The sequence below is a fragment of the Ctenopharyngodon idella genome, chromosome 16 (assembly GCF_019924925.1).
Source record: "Ctenopharyngodon idella isolate HZGC_01 chromosome 16, HZGC01, whole genome shotgun sequence".
In the NCBI taxonomy this organism is placed as follows: Eukaryota; Metazoa; Chordata; class Actinopteri; order Cypriniformes; family Xenocyprididae; genus Ctenopharyngodon; species Ctenopharyngodon idella.
Genome location: NC_067235.1, coordinates 34,544,786 through 34,557,508, shown reverse-complemented (window position 1 = coordinate 34,557,508; position 12,723 = coordinate 34,544,786). Strand labels below are relative to the sequence as shown.

Sequence of the window (12,723 nt, the reverse complement as noted above, 5' to 3'; positions counted from 1 at the left end):
ATGTTTGTATTTATTGTAGAAGCTGTCATGTTAAGCGATGGCAGGTAAAACAGCACACTCTCCTGCTGTGCTTCATAAAGTGGATGTTTGTTGCAAAGGCCACCGCGGTGGATGTGAAGGTAAACACTGGAAGATTGAGCAAACTGAATCTTAGCGGTTTCTTAGATAGATGTCTGTGGAGTGACACTTCAATGGAACGCAGTGACCGCCGTGTGCCCATGTGTGGTGTTTTTCAGGATGAAACTGTTCACAATCCATTTTTCGTCCATAATGTGCCATTTCTGAGTGAAACAGTATATTCAGTGATATCAAATGTAGGGAAGGACTTGGTTTTGTTCATCTGGAAATCATTGGATGGTATTATAAAAGTGGAGCTATGTGATTGGAAGGGATGGACTGATTATATGAAAGTTAATAGCATGCACTGATGATTTGTGCACAATAAGACCAGGAACAGGTATTAAGAAAGTGAATAACATCATTTTGATTTGATTATGATTTAACATGTGGATGTTTTATTTCAGTGGTGCATGGCAGGTCTTTCTGATGGGTCATGGACAGCAAAATAGGCTTATTATTATGGGAAAGCATTTATCATTTTCATTTGTTGTGCATCCAGTCAATCTCTACTATGGTATTTTGGCGCAAATTCATTGTCACTAGGGAGAAGCTAGCCAAATTAGACTGATGCCAACATGAACAGGTTGCTTGACATCCTCTCATCCTACGCAAAGTGAAAGAAAACATGACCCAGACTAAATTAAATCTGAATATAGAGAATGCAACCATCGACAGCCACTCATGTTAGTCATGTATACTGTTGGGCCTATAGGATAGATGGATGGATGGATAGAATGATGGATGGATGGATGGATGGATAGAATGATGGATGGATGGATGGATGGATGGATGGATGGAACAATAGATAGAATAATAGATAGAATGATGGCTGGCTGGATGGATAGATGGAGAGATGGGTGGAGAAGATGGATGGTTGGAAGCATGGATGGAGAGGTAGATGAAAGGATTGATTGATGTTTGAATGGATGGATATATAGATCAATAGATAGAATGATGGATGGATAGAACAATAGATGATAGAACGATAAATTTATGGATGATAGAATGATAGATGGAGACAGAATGATAGATGATATAACAATAAATAGAACAGTAGATGGATAGATAGCATGATGGATGGATAGATGAAATGATGGATGGATGATGGATGGATGATGGATGGATGGAATGGTAGATGGATAGATAGAACGATAGATGGAGAGATGGATGGATGGAGAGATAAATGAATGAATGGATTGATGGTTGAATGGATGGATATATAGAACAATAGATAGAATGATGGATGTATGGATGAGAGAATGATAGATGGAGTGATAGAACGATAGATGGAGAGAGAATGATAGATGGATATAACGAGAGATAGAACGGTAGATGGATAGATAGCATGATGGATGGATGGATAGATAGATAGATAGATAGATAGATAGATAGATAGATAGATAGATAGATAGATAGATAGATAGAATGATGGATGGATGGATGGAATAGTAGATGGATAGATAGAACGATGGATGGATGGATGGATGGATAGATGAAGAGATGGATGGAGAAATGGATGGATGAAGAGATAGATGAATGAATGAATGGATTGATTGATGGTTGAATGGATGAATATATAGATCAATAGATAGAATGATGGATGGATAGAACAATAGATAGAATGATGGATTCATATATGGAATGATAGATGGATAGAATGGTTGATAGAATGGTAGATGGATAGAACGATAGATGATATAATGATGGATTATGAATTGTTGGATGATAGAATGATAGATGGAGATATAGAATAATGGATGAATGGATGGATGGAACGTTAGAACACTAGATGGATAGATAGAATGATGGATGGATGATTGTACAGTTTTTATCACACACAGCTCTAGTTCCGAATCTCTGTAAATCTACCTTCTGAAATCAGACCAGTGGAGAAGCTGCAGTATTTGACATCAATGGACTTTTATTTCCACAAATCACAACTCCTGAGGAGCAATTACAAGGAATGACCTCCTTTCCAAAAGTCATTTCCAGCTCCAAATGTCGCGCTCCACCAGTGTCCTTCCCATCAGTCGCAATCAAACGACGCTTCTGTCATGTCTCTGTTTGTGTTTGAGTTTTTCCAGCCTGCTGAGGGACCGAGTTTGTAATTGCTTCTTTAGAACAGGGGGAGAAAAATAAATAATCGTCTCTCAAAGGAAATACTTCAACACAGTTTCTGTACTAAGCCTGATTCATTTCCACTCCGGGCCATTTATTTGACTGCCATAATATAGCGTCCAACCTGTCGTAATGAACAGGAAATGCCTCCATTACCCCAAATCACAGGCATAAAGCTCAGTGGGACTATACACGAGCCGAGATGAGCTGACAGATGCGCTGTGTTCATATGCAGAGAGTCACACAGGAAAACATGGACAGATTGAGTGAGCGATGAGCATTTGATCAACTTCAAGTGCTATCGTTTAAAAAGCAGATCGCGGACCGAATCGGGAGCCGTGTTTGTGCCAAAGTGCGCTCTGTTGTTAAAGGTATATTAAGGAAAGTAGGCTCTGTCTCATTGAGTGACATGGAGATAATGGTCCAGCTGGTGTGAAGTGACGGGGGGCTTTAAGACGCTTTAAGTCTAAGACTTTAGAGCACAAAATGAGATGAAATTAATGGTTTGCTGACTGTGTACCAGGGAGCAAATGCACTACCATATCATTCTAGCTGCCTGTGAATCATCTGCTCAAGTTGTAATTTTGCACGTCTGCTGGTTTTCGAGGGTCACTTGTTTATTCTTATATACTTCTAATGCAAAAGCACATTAGCGAAATGCATTAAAGTGCATCTAATGTACAACTGGATCCTTTTAAAAGACATTCATTGTGTTCTTCACATGCTGTGCAGATGCTATTATACACAGTTTCTCTCGGGATGACATTGATTTATTGTGCAATTTCCCATAATGTCACCAAACTTTTATTTCTGATGCTGACAGAAATCTGAATACAGCAGGTTAGGGTTCATGTCATGTGATAATGATTTTTATAAGGTGTTTGTGTGGATGTATCAGTGTGTGCACCACAAAAAGTGACTGTTCTGTACTATTTTATGCTGTATTCTACTCTAATTTGTTCTATTATATTCTGTCAATCATTTATCATCATCAAGGTCAGATTATGTAGATCAAAAGTGACATTATAGACATTAGAAATGTTACAAAATATTTTTATTTCAAATAAGTGATTTCTTTTGAACTTTTCTACACGGTTTCTTCAAAATATGAACTGTTTTCAACATTGATAATAATCAGAAATGTTTCTTGAGCATCAAATCAGCATGATTTCTGAAGGATCATGTGACACTGTGAAAATTCAGCTTTGATCACAGAAATAAATTACACTTTACTATTATATTTTAAATTGTAATAATATTTCACAATTTTACTGTATTTTTGATCAAATAAATTCAGCTTTGATCACAGGAATAAATTACATTTTACTATGTGGTCACATAGAAAATGGCTGTTTTTTAATAAAATTTTTACTATATTTTTAATCAAATATATTAAACTTGTGCTGTAATTTTATTTTAGTATAATACTGTATGTAGCAGGCGGTATGCAGTGACTATTTTAGTAATAAACTTTCAAAAATGCATTTCAGAATGCAAAATTCCACATATACTGTTGTTCCGGGCATTATGCCGTATTTATAGTTACTAGTTTATAATCATAACTGATATATTTTTAATCAGCTGATTGTCAGCAGTATCAGTGTGAAACGGGCAGTGCAGAGCGTCTGAGGATTGAAATGAAACTTTCTGACGGTGGCAGGTGCTCAGAGCGGATGTGTGCTGGTTTAAATCAAAGATAAGCGAGCTTAACATATCATATATCCAGACATGTGTCCCGCAGGATTAGAAATGTGTCAAAGCAGGAATATTAGTCGAACGTCAGATGGCTGAGAGATAAATAAGGACAGTCGGCTGCATTCGTATCTGCATAAGTATCTTGATAGATTTTCTGGCCTTTTTGTCTCTTGCACGAATTAATTTTTTAATTTTCATCATTTTTTTGATGAAAACAGGATAATTGGCAGGTTGTAACCAGTAGAAATCTGTCAACTGGTCTTGAGTTTCGCATCTTCTCTTCATCTCTCCTCAGAACTACAAAGCAGTTCTTGTGGGAATCCTGGAGTTCCTGCCAAAGGAATCCTGAATGGAACAAGCTTCAATGTGGGAGACAGAATCCGGTACCACTGTGTGTCTGGATACACCCTGGACGGCCACGCACAGCTGACCTGTGTCACCAGCACGTCTAATGTAGCCGTGTGGGATTTTCCTATTCCCATCTGCAGAGGTAAGAACGCTTGGGGAGCGGCGCTAAGAAACTCCTTTTCATTTTCTGGACACTTGATTTTTCAAGGCTGAGCTGTTATTAAAAGCGTTGCAGGGCAGTAATGCATTTAGACACACTTAAAACGTCTGAATGTCATTGCATTAGATGATTAAATATCAAAGCAATTGGTTTCTGGAAACAAATGATGCCCAAGCTCTTCTCAGAACTAGTTTTTTTGTAATGACATTTATCCAACGAGGGTGGAGCGTTTGTAACTCAAAACAATATTGATATTTTTCAGCCTTTTCATGATGCTCAATATATATTTTGATAATTATGTATATGCTCTGATAATAATAATAATAATAATGTTTCTCTAAATGAATAAAAGGAAGATTTATTAAATAATTTTTTATAAAATATTTTAATTAAAAAGTTTTTTTTGTGGAAAAAGATAACAACACCTTATAGCAAACTAATTAAATAAATAATAATAATCATATTATTATTATTATTAACAATGAAAATTATTATTATGATTATTAATAAATAAATAAATACATACATACACACGCACACACATGCATACATACATACATACACACATACATGCATACATACATACATACATGGATAGATACATACATGCATACATGCACACACACATACATACATACATGCATGCATATATACATAGATGCATACATACATACATACATACATGCATACATGCAGGCATATATGCACACATACATGCAGGCATACATGCATACATACATGCATGCATATATACATGCATACATGCATGTACAGTATACATACATACATACATGCATGCATGTATGCATACATACATACATACATTCATACATGCATGCATGCATGTATACATGCATACATACATACATACATACATTCATGCATGTATACATGCGCGTCTGTTTCTATAGAAACCGGAGCTTGCTGCAGTGACGCGATGACTTTACATATACATACATGTATGTATGTATGTATGTGTGCATGTATGTATGTATATATATATATATATATATATATGTATGCATGTATGTATCTATTTATTTAATAATAATAATAATAATTTTCATTGTTAATATTATTATTATTATTATTAATTATTTATTTAATTAGTTTGCTATAAGGTATTATCTTTTTCCACAAACAAAAAAAACATTTTTTTTTTATTTATTTTTTTTGCACTTTGAATCTACTTAGGAAAATGTCTGTTTTTTTTAAATAATGGATCCTGATTGGAAAAAAAAAATATAAAAAATCAGAGCATATACATAATTATCAAAATATATATTGAGCATCATGAAAAGGCTGAATCAGAGTTTTTAAACAGTTCTTTGAAACAGTTTGAACTGATTCACAGAAATGAATCAATTATCCATGTTTTAAATCAGAGATATCTCTTTCTTAACCTGATACCAAAAGCATCAGAAATATATTGTGAATACTGGATATTTTGGCCAGTCCTATAACCATCTGGTGTTTTGGTGATTTAGTGGATGTATGAAGTCAGTTGTCATCAAGTTCACACAGCAGAGTTCATCACATTAACTATGATCATGTTCCACTGCAGAGAGACAACCACAAAGTGTCCAAATACTATTTTTAAACTGCATTTCTTTATCATATAAAACCTGAAATACTTATTTTGAAGTGTTTTGCTTGTGCTGTCTTTCTTTAAAATGCCACATGCTGTGATATTTTGTTTTCTAATGCAATGAAAGTATGGTTTAAGTGTCCAAACACTTTTTGGGTCACAGACTCTTTTATAAGCTGCGTTGTTTGCTCAAAAGTGAATCTGGCTACTTTGCTGTAAGCCCAGAATACTCTGGCTTTGGCTTTGATATATGCAGCTTTTATATTATTCTGTTTTGTTGAATTTCAAATGAACGCTGTTTTTAACTTGTATTGTGCTTAAAATTCTCTCTGCTTCTCATTTGTCTTTCTGGGATTGCTTTAGATATGCTGATTTATGTGTTCTGCAGTGCCTGCTGTAAATTCCTGCAGTTCTTTTGCATTAGTCTTCTTTTGCATGGCACAATCAAACGTGAGTCGCCCCAGTGGGAAATGCCTCCGAAATACAGTTAATAATTTAGGTGTTGCTTTAATTATCAGCGTGAGAATCTTTGATGTGCACTCAGGTATTGTGGGTAGCATTTTACATTTTAGAATATGACGCATGATTGAACTGAATAAAGATAGAATATGCTGTATCCCCAGGATATGTGAAAAATGAGTGCTGCTATATCATTTGTGCCTGATGAAAGATGAACATTGCTCAAAACTTATCGATGAAAGGTACTTTTTGTGTAGAAAAGGCCTCATTAAGAAGCATTTAAACCAGCAAACATGTTTGATGTATTATAGCCTCTCATCTTCTTATTAGTTTTGCTTCAGTAGCTTCTAGCTGGTTGAATGAAGACAGAAACAGTGTTTGTGACTCACCATTTTGGTTATGAAATTCTGTTTAATTGGGTTGAAGTCTGCGTCGTCAAACTGGTTCAACTCTTTGATTTGAGCAAACTCAGAAGTTGCTAACACAGATAACAGTATATTTTCTTCCTGGCGGACTGATTGAGTTTTTGGCTGGTTGTTTAAATCCAAACAGTGACTTGTGTATGCCCCTATATACAGTGATGCAGAATACCATGCCCTTGTATGTCAGCTTCTACCTGGAGTGCTATTTCAGCTCTCATCTCCCTAAGAGATTCGTGAATTCCTTCGAGAATGATGCATAATGTTCTTTCAGCAACATTTTGTTGAACTTGATTACTCAGAAGCACTAAGAATGTTGCAATAATGGAAATACGATCCTCAAGATGACCAGCTGTTGCAAAAAGTTTTCTAGTTCAACAAAGTTTTGGAAAATTTCAGGGAATTTTTAAAGTCTTGGATTCAGAAGACTATTTCTCTGATAACAAGGATATTACTGGCTGTACATTATTCATTAAGTACTGTCATCCATCCATCCATCCATCCATCCATCCTTCTAACTCTGTATGTCTGTCCATCCATCCATCCATCCATCCTTCTAACTGTCTGTTTGTCTGTCTGTCATTCCATCCATCCATCCATCCATCCATCCATCCATCCATCCATCCATCCATTTATCCATCCATCCATCCTTCCATCCCTCTAACTTTCTGTTTTGTCTGTCTATTGTTCCATCCATCCATTCTTCTAACTGTCTGTTTATCTGTCTGTCATTCCTTCCATCCATCCATCCATTAATCCATCCACCAATCCATCCTTCTAACTGTCTGTCTCTGTCATTCCAACCATCCATCCATCCATCCATCCATCCTTCTAACTGTCTGTTTGTCCGTCCATCCATCCATCCAACTGTCTATTTGTCTGTTGTTCCATCCATCCATCCATCTGTCTGTCATTCCATCCATCCATCCATCCTTCTGTCTGTTTGTCTGTCTGTCATTCCATCCATCCATCCATCCATCCATCCATCCATCCATCCTTCTAACTGTCTGTTTGTCTGTCCATCCATCCATCCATCCATCCATCCATCCTTTTAACTTTCTGTTTTGTCTGTCTGTCGTTCCATCCATCCATCCATCTAACTGTCTATCTGTCTGTCGTTCCATCCATCCATCCATCCATTCATCCATCCTTCTAACTGTCTGTTTGTCCGTCCATCCATCCATCCAACTGTCTATTTGTCTGTTGTTCCATCCATCCATCCATCCATCCATCCATCCATCCATCCGTCTGTCATTCCATCCATCCATCCATCCTTCTGTCTGTTTGTCTGTCTGTCATTCCATCCATCCATCCATCCATCCATCCATCCTTCTAACTGTCTGTTTGTCTGTCCGTCCATCCATCCATCCATCCATCCATCCATCCATCCATCCATCCATCCTTTTAAATTTCTGTTTTGTCTGTCTGTCATTCCATCCATCCATCCATCCATCCATCAGACTGTCTATCTGTCTGTCGTTCCATCCATCCATCCATCCATCCATCCATCCATCCATCCATCCATCCATCCATCCATCCATTCATGCATCATCCCGAAAACCAGCAAAACAGGCTGGAAGACCAACTAACCACCCATATGCTGGTTTAATCAGTTATTTTCAGCTGGGATCATAGCACTGTGTTGCACTGCTAGCAAGATTAGCATTCTAGCTTCATCATGAATGTCTTTTCAGTGGTTTAATTAATGTTATATCAAATATAACACATGAAAATTGGTTGGACGTTTATGTGATTCACAAGAGAGAATAACTAGTGCCAGCCCTGTCTTTTCCGTCTCATTCAGTGAAACGAAAGACTCGTGGCCTTGTGCTACAGCCAAATCACTCAAACCAGGGATGAATCTGTATTACACGTTTTCTGACCCCGGGCTTTTTAGCACATGCTTTTTCATCTTCAGGCAAGGGAAATTGATCTTCTTTGATGAGGATATCTCAGTCTGGAAGCTTGCCCCTTCTCGCCGCCCCCTCTGGATGTCATTAAAGCCAACTATATTGCCGGTAAATGCAAAGCACAGGGAGAAATGGCGCTTGAATGCGGCCGTGGATGGCTGCTTTGTGTTTATGCCAGCTGAGAGGAAGACTTGTGACAAACGCAGATCTTAGGAAGCCAAAATGTTCCAAGAATATTAGACCTGTTGGCTGTGTGCATTTCAGAAAATCAGCGTCCAGTTTTGTAATGTTTTAAAAATGTTAAAGACGGCATATTATGCCCTTTTACAAAGTCTTGATTTTGTTTTTGGGCTCTGTTAGAAGAGGTTTGCATGCGTTATTTTCCTCAAATTCTCCATTGGGAGAATTGTGTGGGAAGTTTTCTGTGCACAAAGCAAACGTCGAAGTGCGCGCCCAGAAATTTGTGTCTCCAGACAGCACTCGAATACTGAATTGAGCTCTCTTTCACGTCTTCTTGCGCTTAAAAATGCCTGTATTGGTGAGTATCAATGTAAATATAGTCAGTTATGTCTCAAGTGAGCATAAACAATTGAGAAAGAAAACGCATGTGTATCAGTATATTGGATCTGTGCATTCGCTCTTAAAGTGACAGCAGCCTAATAAACCTGCTGCTATCTGTGTCATTAATGTTAATCAAGCAACAAAAGACAAAGAGAAAATCACTCACTGCTCTTTACTGAATAAGTTTAAGGATTAATCTAAGTTTAATTTATACACTGAAGTCTATGCAGTGTCATTTTACATTTGATGTACCTGAAATTTTGGCGTCATAACTTGTTTTTGCAAAAATTAAAAAATTCACTTCATGGCTGGTTAAAAATATTTATGGCCGGTAAATTTTCTTAAGTCACCGGCCATTGGCAGGTGTGGCAAAAAGTTAGTTTTAAGCCCTGGTTTAGTTCCTGTCTCTATGAAGCCCCTCCTTCTGAAAAGCACAGTGTGCTCTGATTGGTCGGCTGGAGCAGTGTGTTGTGATTAGTGTTTGGGAAATGTCCCGCCCCTTACCATAACCGCCAGTTTCAACACACTACTAACTAACTCAACCAGATAACTTTAAACAAACATTCTGTTAATCTTACTGAAATAACTTTGAGATAACAGAATGTTCAGAGAACATTCCCTGGGATTTCACTTCATGAGAGAATTTTAATAGAAACGTATATATAAAACCAATTCTGTAGTAGATTAGCTATGGGGAAACATTGCTGCAGTGCTTCTCCATCTTCCTCTCTGTTCTTCGTCCACTCTGAGAGAGGAACGGGACCCTCAGAACGAGCAGATGGTCTTTTGATCCCATTTCCTCAGAGAAACTGCCCATTCTCTTGATGTAGGAGCTCATCCAAGAGTCCCCAGCAGCCCTCTTCGGCACACTTGAATGGCAGATATCTCTGAATCCAGATGGAACGAGCTAGATCGAGGGGACACACTCTCAAAAGCGTTCAAATTCTTGCTGTGTGAGCAGTTTCTGTGGTTTGACTGGCTGTCGGACACGTTTCATGTAACTGTTGCCTGTCCATATCAACATCTCTGCTGGAGGAGCTCTGAATGGCGTGCTCTTTCTGACAGCTTAAAACCCTGCAGAACATGTCGAGATGTTTGCCTCGCTGTGACAGTTTAGTGTCTTGCATGGCAAAGCGAGCTTATCTTATCTCTGCTTACCTCCTTGCTCATTTAGCAGCCAGTTCCAAAACTGAGTACATCAAACCCATTTTCACAGAGTAGCTGTTTGTCTCAGAGCAATATCCCAACCATGAATGCTGAAATCCAGCATAAAAATGTAATGTATATAGTGGAAAGAACATTATCATTTCAAAGGCTTCTGAATTCAGGACCCACGGCTGCCAGTCGCAGTGCCTGCACCAAAGTTCATGCAGAAGCAGCTCTGCTGGAAATTTGTGAGCATAAATATATGTATGTATATGTATGTATGTATGTATATATAAAATAATATATATAACTGACAAAGTTCAAAATGTTTCTATCTATCTATCTATCTATCTATCTATCTATCTATCTATCTATCTATCTATCTATCTATCTATCACTGATTCTTGAGATGAGGGCAAAACATGTCCTACACACAAAAGCTCTCTTTTAAAATGCAACAAATTCAAAAATATACATTTAAATTGAAGGGCGGAGCTCTGTAATATATTACACAATACAAAAACTAAGTCTTAAATTATATTTTCCATAAAAAAAAAAAAAATGGCTATCAAAGTTGTGTCCTCACTTTGTGTCAACTCCGTTATAATTCTGAATAAATCAGGAAATGTCATGGTCATCTTTAACTCTGAGGAGCAGTTACTATTTCCTGCTCATTGTGGATCTCACAATAGGACACATAGTCCTAGAAGTTTTTTTTTTAATATTTTTTATATTTTATACAAACAATGTTGAAGTCTCTGCGGTCACAGCTTTAACATATCAACTCTGTCATCCCGGTCTAATAGTTTCTGTAAATAGTTGTGGGATAAATCTTAGCATTTTTGATATGTTTATTAAGGCAGTTATAACTGAGAAAGAAAACAAAACATGTGGTAAAGGTGGAAAAAAATTACATTTTGTCAACTCCGTCAGACATTAACTCTGTCGGGTTTTATGTCTGATGGTTGACAAGTGCTCTCAAAAAGTCTATATAATGTGATTTAATATGTTTTTTGTTTTTTTTTTGCATATGGGGAATTCTTCTCATGTTGTTTTATGATTCTGTTTATATATATACTGTGTATTTGGCTCCATCTGGACCTTTGTCAACTCCATCAGTTTTTGTCAACACTGTCAGTTTTTGTCAACACCGCCAGTCAGCATTTGTTAACTCGGTCAGTTTTTGCCAAGTCCGTCATTATGTGTCAACTCCTTCAGTATTTGTCAACTCCGTCAGTTTTTGTCAACTCCATCAGTTTTTGTCAACACCGTCAGTATTTGTCAACTCCGTCATTATATGTCAACACCATCAGTTTTTTTCAACACCGTCAGTATTTGTCAACTCCGTCATTGTATCAACACCGTCAGTCAGCATTTGTCAACTCCATCGGTATTTGTCAACTCCGTCATTATGTGTCAACTCATTCAGTATTTGTCAGCTCCGTCAGTTTTTGTCAACTCCATCAGTTTTTGTCAACACCGTCAGTATTTGTCAACTCCGTCAGTTTTTGTCAACACCGCCAGTCAGCATTTGTCAACTCCATCAGTATTTGTCAGCTCCTTCATTATGTGTCAACACCGTCAGTATTTGTCAACTCCTTCAGTATTTGTCAACTCCGTCAGTTTTTGTCAACACTGCCAGTCAGCATTTGTCAACTCCGTCATTGTGTCAACTCCGTAAGTTTTTGTCACCGCCGTCAGCATTTGTCAACTCCATCAGTTTTTAACACCTGATATTTATCAGGTGAAGGTTTTTGTTAGTTTTGAAAGAAATGTCTTATTCTTTTTTTTATTAATTGTGTTAAAATATTAAAACATCAACTGAACTACCTAAGAACCTAAAAACATTGGTTATATATGTTTAATATTAAAAAGGAGGTTAGATAATTAAGGAATTTAGGAACTGGATTGTTCATAATAACCCTAACCCAAGACAAAAAAAAAAAAAAAAAAAAAATAGAGAATTAATTTTTTTTTCACTTAGCTCCTTTACACCATTATTACAAAATGGAAGACTTTACACTGTTGTTGGATGGATCAAATTAAAATATCATGCTTTTTAATGCATCTGACGAAGTTGACACAAATTAAGTTCCGAAGTGAATAAATGTACATTTTTAGAAAAAAGCATTTTCAGAAAAACCTGTTCATTAAAATTCTGTACATTAGCTGAGACCTTTGTCTACAAATATATCAGTT

General features: G+C 37.0%; 1 protein-coding gene across 4 annotated transcripts in view; it reads left to right on the top strand.

The window, feature by feature from the left end:
• The window catches only part of csmd3a (CUB and Sushi multiple domains 3a), a 305,727-nt gene that overhangs the window by 46,719 nt on the left and 246,285 nt on the right, over positions 1–12,723 (top strand). For all 4 annotated transcript variants that reach the window (XM_051864521.1, XM_051864522.1, XM_051864520.1 and 1 more), the window contains exon 4: positions 4,229–4,423. In XM_051864521.1, the coding sequence (XP_051720481.1) occupies positions 4,229–4,423 (195 nt within the window). The remainder of the gene's footprint in view (positions 1–4,228; positions 4,424–12,723) is intronic.